This window comes from Artibeus jamaicensis, unplaced genomic scaffold, assembly GCF_021234435.1.
Source record: "Artibeus jamaicensis isolate MK-2021 breed Jamaican fruit bat unplaced genomic scaffold, CSHL_Jam_final contig_797, whole genome shotgun sequence".
NCBI classification, from domain to species: Eukaryota; Metazoa; Chordata; class Mammalia; order Chiroptera; family Phyllostomidae; genus Artibeus; species Artibeus jamaicensis.
The window spans coordinates 3588133-3604678 of NW_026521977.1; the positions used below are offsets into that span (position 1 = coordinate 3588133).

At 47.8% G+C, this 16546-nt stretch overlaps 1 protein-coding gene across 5 annotated transcripts in view; it reads left to right on the forward strand.

The window, feature by feature from the left end:
• The window catches only part of MICAL2 (microtubule associated monooxygenase, calponin and LIM domain containing 2), a 212789-nt gene that overhangs the window by 79541 nt on the left and 116702 nt on the right, over positions 1-16546 (forward strand). For all 5 annotated transcript variants that reach the window (XM_053673113.1, XM_053673114.1, XM_053673115.1 and 2 more), the window contains exons 4-7: positions 6170-6377; positions 9704-9820; positions 11180-11281; positions 14534-14689. In XM_053673113.1, coding sequence (XP_053529088.1) covers positions 6170-6377; positions 9704-9820; positions 11180-11281; positions 14534-14689 — 583 coding nt within the window. The remainder of the gene's footprint in view (positions 1-6169; positions 6378-9703; positions 9821-11179; positions 11282-14533; positions 14690-16546) is intronic.

Consider the following 16546-nt stretch of genomic DNA (forward strand, 5'->3'; position numbering starts at 1 on the left):
GTGAGATATGAGCAGCACCAGAGGCAGGCCTCGAGGGCTGTACTTGTAAGTTCCAACCAAGGGCCTAATATGAAGGTACCTAGGCCAAGGGGCAGAATGTTTGCAAACAAAACTATCCTCACAAATCCAGACCCTGTGGTCACTGGTTACAGTTGCTCACAAGAGGAGGGCGCCCTCTCAGGTTGCAAGGGGAGGACAGAGAAAAATGGGATGCTTCTCAGAGGCATTTGTATCATTTGAGAGGAGGCAGAGGGCAAGGGGATCTTCTTCCACTCCCTTTCTGTGAAATTCTGGGGTTAGTAAGTGGTGTGTAATCGTTACTCAGGAATAACTGGATCTGACCGAGATACAGAAGAGTTAGACAGGGGCAGAGATGTGTCGAGTCAGATGAGATTTGGTTTCGGCCTAAAACAGCCCTTAAAGTCACCACAAAGAGTCCCGGTCTGGCCATGCCCTCTCGCGGAGACTGCTCCGTGGCTCGAACCTCAGGTGAGCACATCTCTCTTCAGTCGCCTTTAGCACCATTCCGCAGGGTCCGGCGGTAAGGCCAGGCCCCTGGTGCCAGCCCCACATAAGAGCATGTGGGTGGCTTCTTGGATTTGAAAACTTTCAGTCCTGTGGTTCTAAAGTGAGCTGTTTTCGCTCATGGTAACCCAGTAACAGTCAGGGCTTTCCTGCTTGGGTTTAGATAAGCGGCTTGTCCTGAAAGTTCGTGAGGCTAGAAACAGCACCAGGAAGTGTGGCGGCACGTCCCTGGAAGCAGAGCGATGCCCGGGAGATGGCCTGCAGATCAGCGTGCTGGGAGGGCCGTTGCTACCAGGGAGATGGCACCGTGCCTGACCTCGTCGCTTGGCTCATCTTGCCGCCTGGGCGCTGGAGAAGGCTTGCGCTGCCTGCGCCCAACCTCACTGCTGCCGTGGCACCTGCCACAGTGGTTTACCAGGACTTACATGAGCTCTAGCTACATCCTCCCTGTAAACTTCCACCCCAGGGAAGCAGAAGAGGCTCAGCCCGGATACAGACGCAGGCTTAGCCTTTCCGTGCAGAGGCCTGTGCCCTCGGCCTGAACCCCAGCTTTGTTCAGGGAGCCGTTCTGCCCTCAGTGCAGGGGAGGTATAAAAAAATGGCCACACTTCACTGGCCACACCAATGAGGACAAGCAGTTTGGAGCACAGGACTGGGACCCACCCTGCCTGGGTTGCAACCCAGACTTGAGCACTCACTGGATATATGATCCTGGAGAAGCTTCTGACCTGCTTTCATCTCTGTTTCTCTGCTCACAAATGGGGATGAAAAGGGTCCCTGGAGCAAATTGCTTCACTTTTTTATGCCTCAGTTTCCTCACTTAAAAACTGGAGACGATTCTGACATTTCACAGGGCAGTTAGAAAGACAAAACACATAAAGGGATTAGGACTGTGCCCAGCGAGTAGAAAGTGCTGGGCAGGCACAATACAGTGTAGACACTATCATCCTGTTTTTGGTGAGGTGCAGAGCCCGGGGAAGCAAGCCAGTGAGCACAGCCCTCACGTACCTGCTGCCTCCGAGCACTGGCTTCCCACACCCGCCTCACCGGGGGGTCCACACACAGAGGTCCCGAGGAAATCAGAGGCAGAATTCAGAAACGGAAATCAAGTCTCCAGACAGCTAGACAGCTGACCCTTGGTGTGGCCCCCGGTCCCCTTGGCAGCTCCCTCTGGGGGCCAAGTCCTGCCGGCCTTCCTGGCACAGCCCCAGCGTGCCCACTCAGTGTGGGTTGAGAGAGGCATGTGTCGTCAAGAAGTGGGTCCTGTTTGCGGGGATTCCTCCAGATGGCCCCGGCGTGTGTGTGAGCTGGGGGCACCCCAGCCCTGGGCTTTGACTGGGGGCCAGACCCGCGTCCCCTCTTCCCACCCCGCGACAATAGAAAGCTGATGTTTTCCACGTGGTGTTTGTCTCTCTCTGAGAACGAGAGGGCCTAAGCACTGCCAAGCTTATCTATACAATGGATTTCCTGCTGGGGCTGGAGCTGCCCTGTTCCCCGTTGGGTGATGAATTTATGTCCCCCGAGCACACAGATCTGCTGACGTTCGTGATGCTGGTGGCCTTGGCAGACCCCAGCTCCCCCAGCCTGGGCGGGAATCAGCAGACATAAACCCTGACTGACGTGAACAGAGCATCCCGGGTAGGGACAGAGAGCCAGAACTGGGTGGGCGGTGAGGGCGTGGGAAGGTCACTCATCCATCAAGTGTTTATTGAGGCCTCCTGTGTGCTAGACCCTGTGCTGGGCACACAGAGGACACTCCTGCTGACCTGGGGCTTGGACAGATTCCTTTTGCAGTGGTCCTAAGGACAGAGCCTGAATCAGGGCTCAAGAAAAAAAGGCCTCAGGGTTGAGGAACAGTGTTCTTTCCTGGCAATAATCCTCGGCAGTGATAGCCCAGCCAGGCCTGGGAAAGGTGGACAGCTCCTTGGTGTTGAGTTATCACACCTTTGCATCTGTGGCATTCGCGTCGTGCCCAGCATCCAGAGCACCCACCGGGCCCACCGGGATGCCCCTTTCCCTCCTGCTCCTCTGCCCAGCTGTGTAGCAGCCTCGGCACTTGGCCTCCTGTCAGAACTCCGAGTTCCCATGTTAATCATAACAAGTGTGTTTTGAGAGGAACTGGCCTGGCCCCTGCCAACAAGCGTTCTCTCCTGTGTTGATAACATCTGCACCAAATTTTCTCCCTTTGTATAATTAGGCCCATTGGTATTTACTGACTTTAAATTATGGTACGAGTGGTGTCTCTGAAATTTCAGGCCTGTGATATATGCTGGGGCCCAAGGGAGTGGGAAAAACTGAGCTTTCACTGATGGGATTTCAGGTTTAGCAGGAGAGGGTGAGGTCAGAAGCAGGCCACCAGCTACCGGTTGCACCCAAACTGCACAGCAGCCCCCAGCCGGTGGGAAGGGATGTCCTGCCTTGTCCTGGGAGCTGTCCTGGGCCTGGCCTGCTGGGGTGAAGGAGTCAGGAGGACTCCCCTCCTTCTCTGCCTGCCCTTCCTCACCCCACATCCCCCCACCCTCGCTCCATCCCTGGCCCTGGAGTGACAGAGCTTGGCAAACAGGAAAAGATGCACTAACTGCAAAGAAATGCAGCAAATTCAAACTTAACCCCAAAGCCAACCTCACAAGCATTGGGGTTTGGAGTCGTGCTTTGAAATGCCTGTCATGGTCTGGCTATGTCCGAGCTGGAGGAGCTGTTGCGGGTGCAAGATAAGAAGTGGAGCTGGGCCTGGGGGAGTTGGTCCTCTCCCGCCAGCTCCCACCAGAAAAGCGGCCAAGGGATGTATGCACCAGCTCCCCACACCTCTGAAGTGATCCGTATCTCAGCAGTGACTTCATTTCCCCTGATGGGGTTTCCAAAAACTCTCTGGAAGGTTCCAACTAGTAAGCCACACTGATTGTGGTGAGGGAGCTTTGATGCATTTGTTTGCTCTTTCCCTTCGGGACCCGGGAGGCCCCGGATGAGTGATAACTGGATGACGGTATATTTGCTAGGGGAAAGGGAGTGTGTTTTTTTAAGACGAGGTTTGATCGCAGGCAGGAGGGATGGTTCTGGATGCCTCTGCGATGTGGAGCAGGGAGGAGGGGTGCACATCCCTTCCCTGGTGCCTTGCTCGGGCACTTAGACTCCCTAGGTGAACTGCTACCTCGGGAAGTTGCAGCAGGGGCTGCCTGGGCTCAGGGCAGTGTGCTGTCTTGTCTGATCGTCTCTGCCAGAAGGCTGCCCTTTCTGCTGTTTTTTTTAAACCATATTGGTGCTCCTCATAAGATTTGGTTTGAATAAAGGAGTTTTGCCCCATGTAACTCACTAGGTCATTTTGTGTTTTCTCTTCTATCCAAAATGACTGTAGCTTCCTTGGGGAAGCCTTGCTCACCCCCAGAGTGTCCCTTAAGACCTAGCATGGGACTTGCACAGAATCCTGTCTGTCACCTCTGCTCACTGTGGCCCCAGTGTGTAGAGGACCAAGGCCACACTCCTACGCCTGCCATTTAAGACCTTCAGCATATGGCTCCAGCAAACTTCTCAGCTTTCTCTCCTTTTCCTCCCTTCCCCCAAAGTATCCATCTCTCCATCCAACTAGAGCTTTTCTTCCTTTCCCTTTGAATGGGCCATGCCGCTACTGAAATGTTGTTTCTTCTTCTTATTCCTGGCAAACCAGAATCAATACAGCATGGTGGGCTCTGGAGTGAGACCACCTGGGTTTGAATCCTGGCTCTGCCCCTTTCAGTCTGTGACGCCATGGGCCAAATACTTAGCTGCTTCGTGCCTCAGTTTTTCTATCTGTGAATTGGGACAATACTCGTTCCTCCTACATTTGTTTTGAGGATTAAGAGCAAAAACACATAAGTTACTTAGACCAGTGTCTGGCACATAGTAAATGCTCAATAAATGTAGGCTGTGGCGATGGTAGTCATGGCGGTGGTGGTGCTGCTGGTTATGATGGTGGTGATGGTGATGGAGCAGGAGGAGGAGGGCATGATAGTAGTGGTGATGACGGTTTTTAAAGGCCTTCCCTGTGAAGTCTTTTTCAGTTTACTAAGTGGGCTTAACTTTTCCCCTCTGGGCTCCAAAGAGAACTAACCACATGGGATCCTAATGATCTATTTCACAAGTCTGAGTCTACCTAGACTGAGAGTTCCTAGGACTCTCAGTCTAGGTCCCATCAAGAAGAATAAAATCTATATTAGCATGTGTCAAACTTGATACCATATGCTTTTCTCTCATATAATTATTTTACTAAGATATAATTCACATGCCATAACATTTGCCCTTTTAAAGTGTACGGTTCAATGTGCAACCCCACTATCCAATTCCAAAACGCGTTAGTCCCATGAAAAGAAGCCCTGCATCCATCGGTAGCCGCTTCCCGATCCCCGCCCCCCGTTCCCTTTCAACAGCTACTCTGCCTTCCATCTCCACCGATTTGCCTGCTTTGAGCATGTCATACAAATGGAATCATGCAGTGTGTGTCCTTTTGTGCCTGGTGTTTTTCACTTAACATAATGTTCAAGGTCTATCCATGCATCGACACTTTGTTCCTTTTTATAGCTGAATGATACTCTATTGTGACGATCTACCACATTTTACATATTCATTGATTAATGAACACTTGGGTTGTTTTGCCCATTGTGACCAATGCTGCTATGAGCACCCATGTACAAGTTCTTGTGTGGACATGTGTTTTCATTTCTCTTTAGTATAAACCTAGTAGAGGCGTTGGGTCATGTGATAACTCCCTGTCTATCGTTCTTAGGGGTGTGGGCAGACTATCCCAAAGTCTCCGCACACTTTTATGTCCCCACCAGCAGTGTATAAGGGTTCCGGTTTCTCCACATCCTCACCCACACTTGTTCTGTCTCCTCGAATATAGCCATCCTAGTGGGTATGAAGGGATACCTTGTTGTGGCTTTGATTTGTATTTCCTAGATGACCAATGATGGTGAGCATCTTCTCATGTGCTCATCGGCCATTGATATATCTTCCTTAAAGAAATGTCTACTCAAATTGTCTCCCCATTCTTCAATTTGTATTGTTGAGTTGTAAAATTCTTTATAATGTATAATTCCTCATCAGATATATTATTTGCAGATATTTTTTCCCTTCTGTGTATTGTCTGTTCACTTTCTGGATAGTAGCCTATAAAGCACAAAACTTTTTAATTTTGATGAAGTCCAATTTACCTCTTTCTTTTGTTGCTTATGCTTTTGGAATCATAGCTAAGAAACCATAGCCTAATCTAGGTCACAAAGACACACCATAAGCTTTCTGAAAGCAATCTTATTTTAATTAACAACTCTGCATGGAATAAATAGCAGACCCATTTCACAGATGTGGAAACTAGCAAGTCAAATGCCAGCACTGGATGTAAGCCCAGTTCAGTCTGACTCTAAACCTCACGTATATCTAACTGTGCCTCTCCCCAAGTCCCTTGACCTCTGCGTCCCTCACGGGGCTTAGCACAGTGCCTAGTGCCAGTAGGCCCACAGGTAATGAACACTGGATAGATGAATGGCAGGTCCTAACAGGTGCTCAATCTGCACTTGCTGGTTGCCTTGTATGAATGGGGTTTGCTGCTGACGATGGGCTTGTGTCTACAGTGCTAGAGGTCACTGAGCAACTCTCCTCCCTCTCACCTCTGCAGTGTCTCATCGTTGGGGGAGGACCATGTGGCTTGCGCACTGCCATTGAACTTGCCTACCTGGGGGCCAAAGTGGTCGTGGTGGAGAAGAGGGACACATTCTCCCGGAACAACGTGCTGCACCTCTGGCCTTTCACAATCCATGACCTGAGGGGCCTGGGAGCCAAGAAGTTCTATGGGAAGTTCTGTGCTGGCTCCATCGACCATATCAGTGAGTGGGGCCAATGGTGGCACCCCATGAGGGGCGGGGGCTGACCTTGGTAAGCATCTGTCCACACTGAGGAGTCCCCAGAATGTTTCATCTTGAAAGTCCCTAGGGGCTCCACACATACAACTAGCAGATATTTAGTGAGGGGCCTGCCTTGTGCCATGGACCAGGCCCTGTGTGATGTCCCACCAGGCTGTAAGAACCTTGAAGTCCAAGACTGTAGCATGTCTTACTCACCAGAGTATCTCCAGAGCATAAAAGAGTGCTTGACACGTAGTAGATGCTCAATAAACTCCTGTTGCATGAATGAATGAAATATGGAAAAGTGAGGTAGAGGTAAGTAACATAGTCTACACTTTTAGAGAACTCACCAAGCTTTTATCAACAACAAAATGTGCTTTAATAGAGTAGTCAGACTTGTTAGAGGAGTTCAGACGAGGGAGCCACACAAAACCATTAAATGTGATGGGTCATTGAAGGCCTCTTGGGCAAAGGAGTACTGCAAGTTCTGGGGAGCCATAGCAGCTTTTAGAACAGAGGAATGATGCACCAGACAGACCCCATACTAGGTTTCCTTGAGCTTCCATAAGAGAGAGGGCATCATGATGGGATTGCAATCAGAAAAGGACGGGGAAGAGAGGACATGGATTTCAGGTCCTAGGCCATCCCTGCATGCTCAAGCCTGGGTCTCTGGAGGCAGAATCCACATTTGGATTTTGGAAGAGCAGCCTCCTCCTCCCATAAAGGATGGAGGGCTTTAGCCACTTTATATATAGCAACCATGACTCGTAAAAGCTAGGGAGGTTAACACTGTGGGGAGAGTTCAGGGGTTTGAACAGATTTTGGTCCAAAATCTGTCTCGTCCATTTTTCTGTGTTACTTGGGTCAAATTCCTTCTTCAAGCTTCAGTTTTGTCTCCTATAAATGTGATTAATGTCTGCTTACCAGGACTGCAGAGAAGATTAACTGAGGTCAGCTTTTTAATGTGCTTATCACTGTGCCTGGTGTGTGGTAGGTACTCAGGAAATGCTTAACATCTCATGATGTACAATGAGCAAGAAGCAGCCAGAGTCCCCAAGCTTCAGAATTCAGAATGTGAAACTTAGGTGGGAGGTTAACCCTGAAAACTATGTGTTTATGAGGACAAGAACTAATAGGAAATGGGTATGGGATTCAAGTGGGAGTGACTGGGAGCTACACAGAGCGTAAGCTACACAGAGTGTAATTTAGTGCCAGATACAGGAGAACTTAGCAGCAGTGACTCCAGAGTTTATTCCCACTCTGAGATGAGGAAATTCCATGAGTCCATTGGAAAGTAATTTAGATTTTTCCAGAAAGTTGCAGTGTCAGCTTCTAGGACATTCCCTACCACCCATGGAGAATGTGTGTTGGTTACCAATTTAGGGCAAGGTTGAGCACCACTTTCTCATCAGACCCTCCTGAGTGACACAGCTGGGCACAGGGGGCCCTTGTGAGGGCCCCAGGGCTATTGGGCTGCCTTTTCGGCCAGGAGCCCCTCTACACCCCATTGAGGGGGCTCCCAATGAACTTGTCATCCTCGGAAACATCCCAGTGTGCAGAAACCCTGGCAGGATTACGGAACTGAGATTCAAACATTCATAGTGATCGTTGTCAAGGGCAGCCCCAGTACCTGTGAGAAGCAGGGAGAATTTATTGAGTACCTACTATGTGCTGGAAACATATAGGAACTTTGAAACTATAGGGAGAGGCCAGGCTTCCTCCAATGCCTGTTTCCAAGCAGGAGGTAGACTGGATTATTTCAGCCCCAGCTAATTGGCTTCCTTTCTGACTAACCAAGGCCTCCAGCTCCAGCTGTGTTCCGGACCTCAGCATTGCTCAGCAGTTCTCAACTTGTCCTGTGTCAGCATCTTCCTCCAGCTCCCACCGTGGGTGTTCCAAACCTCTACCACAGCCTCCTCATTCTTAGCAGATGGCCTCCCTGCTATGCTCTGGGGAAGAGCAGACACTGGCAGGCACTGCCCATGCCTGCCCCCCTTTTTTCTCCTCCACCCAAGGGACCATTCCTTCCTTTCAACCCAAAGGCAGAGGCAGAGCTGACCACCCCCTCTCCAACTCTAGTCTCTCTTGGATTCTTTCTCTCTTTTTCAGCTGCCCCATCACTTAGCCTTCCTCCTTCTGACCTCACACTCCTCCTCCAGTTCTTTGTTATTTCCCATTACTTTTCCTTACTTCATAGTACTTATTCTAGAAAGAAGAGATGTAGACTTTGTCTGTACTTTCCACCCATGCCTCATTCCATTGCAGTATGATTTCTCCCCTACCACTGAGCTCAAGAGATTTCCACCAAGGTCTTCAGAAGCTCCCTGACTCCCAGGGCCCCAGCCTCCTACAGTCTTCCTATTCTTTAATCTCTTGGTGGGATGTGGTGTTCTTGGTCCATCCTCTCTTGGCGTTCAGGACAACAGCTCAGGCCTGTTCTGCTACTCTTCTTCCCCCCAACCACCATGCCCCGCCCCACCCTGTTTACCTGTGTTTCCTCAATTAGAGGGGGTATTTCATATCTCCCAGACCTAGCATGGCACCTGGCACATTATAGATATTCAATAAGTGTTAGGTGAACAAAGCCACAAAATACAAAGGGACCCAAAGGAAGTTTGAAGCTGTACTCTACAGAAATATATTTGGAGGCAAACCTGTTTTTGCTGAATAGTAGGGGACAAAATAAAGAAACAAGGTGCCACATATTGGGGGAATTTCAGAGAGTGAGTCAGAGGTAGAGAATCGAAAACCCAGCTTTGTGGAGAGAATTCCACTTCCCACACCTTACCTGGGGTGGCTGAGAGTTTAGGCCTAACATCCCCAAAGACTGAGCAAGTTGATGGTCTCTCTCCCCCTCTCCCCCTCTCTCTCTCCTTTCCTCTCTTCCCCCACCTTCTTTCCATCTTTATCTTATCAAACTCACAGCCCAGAGAAGAGAGAGCCTTCCTCATTATAGTATATCTAACAGCCACAGTACAGTCTTAGAATCAAACTGGGTCTACATTCTAGTTTAACTACCCTGTGACCTTGAGCAAGTCACTTAACTTCTTTAACTCTCAATTTCTCATTTATAAAGTGAGAATAATTATCCCGGAGGGCCACTGTAAGGGATAAATGAGAAAACACTACAAGGGTTAAATGAGAAGACACAGAGTACTTGGCACATAATTAGCCCCCAGTAATGATCATTATTGATACACTGCAATGCTCAGAGATCATTCAGCAGTGACTATACAGTATTCTATATACAGGACGCACCTAGGCATTGCTTTCGACAATTCATCTTTCTTTCCCTTCCTTTCTAACAGGTATTCGTCAGTTACAGCTCATCCTATTCAAGGTGGCCCTGATTTTGGGAGTTGAAATCCATGTGAATGTGGAGTTTGTAAAGGTTCTAGAGCCTCCTGAAGATCAAGAAAATCAGAGTACAGTATAACTTCCCTCTTCTGTCTAAAAACCAGATAGCAAAATGAAAATTATACTTGCAGCTCTCAGAGGATGTTTCTGTGACAATTACTCTTATTGGGGGGCTGTTTGGCATAATTTCATTAATGAATATTTTCCTTTTTTTGACCATTGGTGTCACTTTAGGTTTGTTCTTCAGCTCCCAGGGGATATATTGTTAAGCCATTAAACCTGTAATTTGATTACTCTGCCACTAGGAGGTGGTACTTTGACAAATGAAATCAAATCAGGAAGACAGATTTGGTTGTCTGATAAAGTTCATTCATATGCTCTTCAACATGTTTATGTGCACACACAGATATATAGATACACTTGTACCCATATGATATATTTAAAATCTAGTAAGGAAAAGGAAGTGTCTACAGCAAATATTAAATATTATTTTATCGGTAAATATTAAATATATAAAGATTAATATTTAATAATTAAATATTTAGGTATTTAACATAAAATTAAATAGTGTTATTATATAGAATATTATTTGGCGTATAACATTTTAAGCTTTATTGAAGTATAATTTACAAATCATAAAATTCACCCATTGTAGTTATATCTTATTTAGTAATCCCCCTCTTTTTTGAGTATGTTTATGTAAGTTCTGATTTTGTATACAACATGGTCAGAGTATTTACTCATGATGCCTCTGCATCTTATTATCAACATTTTATATTGCCTGGATCAGGCTTTCAGTCTTGAGCCAGATAGTGTTGGAGAACTCGTAGTTTCACACATAGGCTACAACTCTGATTTCTCCCGTCTCTGGTAGCCCAGGATATTGAGAACTTAGGGGAGGCATAATTTCCGAGACCTGTGTGCTCTTAATCTTCCCCAGACCTCCAGTAGGTGTTAAATTCTAACTATGAGTAACCATCAGGGTTTCACCTGAAAGTGGTTTCATAAAAGGCTGTGTGCTGCACAATGGAATATCTTGAGCCTAATGAAGTAGCATTTCAAAATGGTTTCATTACACCCTGCACATCCTTTTGGATCTGTTTAGCAATGGGAGGGCATTGAGAAATGTGGGGAATGTAAAGAGAATATGGGAGAATCTGGTGAGACTGGTTTGAGAATCCTTCAGGGTAGACTCCCAGCCGTTATAGAAACCAGTAAAACCAAGCACGGAGTTGGCGCTGCTGGTTTACTTGGTTTTGGATTGAACTAAAACTAAAGCCTGAAGGATTCCAGGTTCCAGTGTCAATCTGGACAGCTTCGGTCTTTCCTCTGGAGGCTCTGCCTGGGGTGCCTACACCGGGTGACATAATCACTCTCTCTTCCCATTGGTCTCTGTGCCAACTCACCTCATTTTTCTGTCCCGGTAGAAATTGGCTGGCGAGCAGAATTTCTCCCTGCAGACCACCCTCTGTCGGAATTTGAATATGACGTCATCATTGGTGCCGATGGCCGCAGGAACACACTGGAAGGTGAAGACTCTTCCTGGGGCCGAGGATGGGGACATGAGTGGGAGGGAGTGTAGCTGGAAGGGTATGGAGAAGAGGGGGCAAGGCGATAGATGCCAAAGCTGGATGGGGTCTCGACAGAAGGGCAGATTGCCCTGTCCTGCCTGAGGTGAGCGTTTAAAGAGCAGCCATTTAATTCTCTCTGAACCTTGTCTTTTCCAACCATAAAACAGGGAAAATAGAACCCTGTTAAGAACATTGTTATAAGGGCTGGGGAAGGACTCCTATGCAAAAATGCTTTATGAAGGTGAAGTGCCATAGAAATAAAAAGAAAAAATCAACATACATGTATTGAGCACCTGCCAGTGTTCAAACCATGGTGCTAAACATTTTCATACTTCATCTAAGATAAGCATTTTTATACTATTTATAGCATCAGTTTACTGTCAGGGATAAAATTCTAGAAGGAGGAGCCCTATCTCTTTTCATAACTTTTAAGTACATTCACTGCTGGGCAGTAAGATGAGTTGTCCCCAAGCTATTAAGGTACAAAACTGCTTCTCTGAGTTCGTAGTTTGGAAGCACAATGTGTTTTCTTGGGTTAGGATCTAGTTAGGTCGAGAAAGGAACCACATTGCCAGGGAATGCCTTCAGTCACCTCCACCCAGCCCCACCTTGCACTACCTGTGCTAATTTGAGGCCATGGGTTGTGGATACAGTGGTTCCATGTGGCATCTCTTTGACTAGGGACAGGTCTGCTTTTAGAGCTTGCCCTGCTCAAGGGCTACAGGCTGCAGAGGTCTGACTGGGAAGGCACCTTCTCTGAGGATGGAACACACTTCCTGAAACTAGGCTGATCATAGAGAATTCAGGCTATGAGGTTGGCCTGCTCAGGCCCTTGCCACCTGCTGGGCAAACAGTGCTTTTCTCTCTCATCACCTCCGTGCCTATTCCCTACCTCCTCGATCATAACCAATATCTGACAAAGGATGTCTAAGCTGCCAACCTGGGTGCTGTGTTGTTAGAGATTATGGGCCATTTGAATGGTCTGAGGAGACTATAAGTCTGAATATTTGAAAATTCAGGCTCAATGCTCAGCTCGAGAGTAGTTTGGCATTTCATGAACATGAAGGGCCAGGTGGTAAGGAGGGGCCACTGGGCAACTTGGGACCAAGAAAGTAGAGTAAAGCATGGTTTCTCAATCAGCACAGTTGGTGTTTTGGGCCAGGTAATTCTTTGTCATGCATGCTGTCCCCAAGACATTGTAGGATCCTTAGCAACATCCCTGACCTCTGTCTACTAGTCACCAGTAGTACCCTTAGTTGTGGCAACCAGAAATGTCTCGGTATTTTGCCAAATGCCCCCTGAGGGGCAAAGTCACCTGGTTAAGAAATGCTAGACTAGAGAATAATGACCACTTCTGACCATTTTGGACAAAGGTCTAATGAACAATGACTCAAAGGAGTAGGTATACAGTAGAAACACAAGATTTTTAGTCAACAGGATTTTTAACAAGGAAGTTTGGGAATCAGCGCAAGGCTTGGTTATATGGAGAGGGGATGTGAGGGGAATTCCCACAGGGGACTGGAGACCAAGGTTACGTCCCATGAGTCTGCTTGTGAGATGAGCACCCTAAGTTAGAGTGAACAGCAGTGCCTGGGGCAGAAGGGAAATCCAGGGCTCAAGGAACAGTCTGATGATAAAGAGAAAGGGGATTAGAAAATGGTCTGTTGAGATGTGACTACCTGCTTGTGATTTTCTCTATAACCCCCTGTGAGACTGTGGCTTTATGATAAGGAATACACATATACTTGATCTTCATCCCTTTCTTGCACAGAGCTCCCAAAAGCCCTTGGGATTTCCTGAGTGATAACAGCAATGGGAGCATCTTCTGTTATAATATTTGGTCTCTTGTTCTTAGTGCCTGAAATATCTTCAGGGCTATAAAGGTGAAATGGGTGCCTTTTTGTTCATAACAGGCCTGTTTCAATGATACCTGAGTTTATGTTAATGAGGTAATTTTTGGAAATCACCCAGAGATGGGGAGGGGACTGGTTGCCAGGGGAGCCAACAACAGGACTAGAGGGTTGGAACTCTCAGTCCCACCCCCTCACCTCCCGGGAGGGATAAGGCAGTGGAGATTGAGTTCAATCACCAGTGATCTACTAATCATGCCTAAGTAATGAAGCCTTCGGAAAAAACTCAAAAGGAAGAAGGTTCGAAGAGCTTCCAGACGGGCAAACAGGTGGATATTTAGGGAAAATGGCATGCTCTAAGAGGGCTTGGACACGCCACACCCTTTCCCTATACCTTGCCCCATGCATCTCTCCATCTGGCTGTTCCTGAGTTAACCAGTAAGTAAAGTGTTTCTCTGAGTTCTGTGAGCTCTGGAAATTAATCTAACCCAAGCAAGGACTCCTTGGAACTTCCAAACCATTGCTGCTGGTCGGTCAGAGACATGGGTTTGCGAGGCATCTGAGGGGGAGGGCAGTCTTGTGGGACTGAGCCCTTCACCTGTAGAATCTGATGGTGCATCTGGGTAGACAGTGCCAGAATTGAGATGAATCGCTGAGCCCCCAGCTGGTGTTCTGCGGTTGCTTGTTGGTGTGGAGGAAAGCCCACTGTGTAATTGGGTACAGAATTCTTACTGCCATTAAAAATACATTTCAGTACAAACCATTGAAATCTATAAGAACCCCAAGAAATACACTGTACTGCGTTAATTGGAAGTTAGAATGCCACCTATTCATTGTGCATTTACTGAGTGTGTACTAAGTGCTGGTCCCTGGACTGGGGATAAGAAAGGAAATTTGTTAATGTTCCTGTTCCACAGGGATTCAACCTCATAATCCTATTTTTCAAAGGGGAAAAACATGAAAATGCTAACAAAGTAGTTTTAATTGCATAAGTTTAAAGTGCATGTGGGTCTGTCAGGAGGTATCTGGCCAGCATGCCTAACACATCTTTAACAGGATGTGCCTGTGACTGTCTGTTGGAAATCATTTTAGCCTTTTGTTTGCTGGAGCCGAACCAGGATGATGGGTCCTGTTGCTCTCAGACCAGGAACACGTCTCGCTGATGTAGAAAAGCCTCTGGTGATGCGTTTCTTCTTTGGGTGCAGACCTCAGCCTTGCTGCCTACCCCTGGCCCCTAGAGACCCAGAATTCTGTTTTTACTGACCCATGGGGCATCTGAGAATAGCTTCCTCGATGATCTTTTTCAGTTTTCACACCAAATCCAGAAGAAAGACCCACTTCTCCCCCTTCCCTCATATAGGGTTCAGGAGAAAAGAATTCCGTGGGAAGCTGGCCATCGCCATCACCACCAACTTCATAAACAGAAACAGCACGGCTGAGGCCAAGGTGGAAGAGATTAGTGGCGTGGCTTTCATCTTCAATCAGAAATTTTTCCAGGACCTTAAGGAAGAAACAGGTAAGACTGTCACCTTTCTGCAGACCAGGCCATCGTCACTTCCTAAAGTGCCCCATGGAGCAACCTGGATGCTCGCTGTAATTGAGTGGAATCAGGGATTTCTCCTTATCTTCGAGGACAAGCTGAATTCTTGAGGGACAGTTCTACATGTCGTATGTGACTGTAGACGCCCATTTGTTTACTCAGGAAACACGTGCCGAGTGCCCGTTGTGTGCAGGTACTGACTAGAGTGGCATACGCAGCCGAGGCCAACATGGTCCCCACCTGAAGTGGCTGCCTGTCCAGAGAGGGACGCCCACATTACCCATCCTCGGGTGGGCTGGTCAGTCTGGTGGAGGATCAGCGAGAGATTCAGGGAGCACTCTGAGGGGCAGCCAGTAACCTGTGGCTGGTCCCTGAAGAAATCTAGGTGGCTTATGCATTGTGCCAGGAGCCCTTCCTCCCGAGGAATGTCCAGAGATGCCGGGGAGCTTGACACTCACCCAGGGGTGTCAGCTGTCCCCCAGGCATGGCCTTGAGGAAAGTATTCATCTGCTTACTCAACAGATAGGTATTGAATGCCTACTGGGTGCCGGAGGCTGTTCAAGGGTGAGATACAGCAGTGGGCCGAACAAGCAAAACCCTACTCTCGGAGTGCCTGTGCTGTAGAAAGAGAACATCCATAAAAAAATAGCTAACACATGGTCTCTAAGGATGGTGGGGGCGGGGTGGAGAGCGGGGAACAAAGCAAGGTGAGGGGAAAGTGACGGATGGAACACCTGCTCCCAATTAAGTGAACTCCAATATTTTTTCCTCTTTAACCCAATTTGAAAATACATACATTTCTCCTTGAAAAGACAGTGTCACAACGATGTTAAATCTTTACCCTGAAAATAAATCACCCATACCTAGCACCACCTAGCCCAGAATACTCCTCATTTTCATATACTTCTCTCAGTAATTTTTCACCTGCACGCCTACTTTCTACGTGGATCCGGCTCTCCTAGTGCCAACACTCTTTGTTCTTCTGCTTTTCTCAGTCAGCCTGACATTTTAGACACTGTCCCTGTGCTACCCCGTCGTCCTGACGGTCAGCTTGAGCAGAGCAGCGCATTCAGTGGACGTGTTGTCTCTGCTGGAGTGTTTTGAACCACGGGCTGGTGCACGGGCCGCCTGCACGCTCTGGCATTGCCTCCGGGCAAAGAATCATTGAACGTCTTCAGATGGCTGAGGAAAAGCCAAAAGAAGAATATTTTCTGACAAATTGAAAGTTATGTGAAATTCAAGTTTCGATGTCTAAAAATAAAGGGCCGTGGGCACACGGGCATGCTGTTCCGTTCCTGTTGCTGCCCACGGCCGCCCCACCACGGGCAGCGGCAACGGAGCCCACAGCACTGACTGTCGGCCCTTCACAGAGACAGCGTGCTGACCTCCCGTGCAAGCCTTTCAGTTAGTGCTGCAGCTGAAACTGCTTCGGTGGGATTATTTTGTTAAGATAGGATTCTAGGAATGGGACTGCCTCTCACTGGTCCCAATGGTGGGTGCCCATTGCATGACCCTCTGAAATTCAGCACAGTTGCAATATTTCACTTAAAAAGTATTTCCTTCCCGCATATTATGTCCCTTTGAATGATTTAAGAGTTCTACCCTCCCTTCCCCTCAAAAAACAAGAAAATAAATGCTTGAATAAACCACCAAATATAACTGGTGCTAGGACACTCAGTCTGTTTTTCCAAGAACTTGAATGAGCTTCCTTTAAACTCTGCCGTGGTCATCACCTCTGGCCATTGTTTCACAACACTGCCCCTCACACAGCAAGGGCGATGAATTTCCCCCGACTCTCTGGGGGGCCTCTGCATTGATGGCTGTTTCCTATTT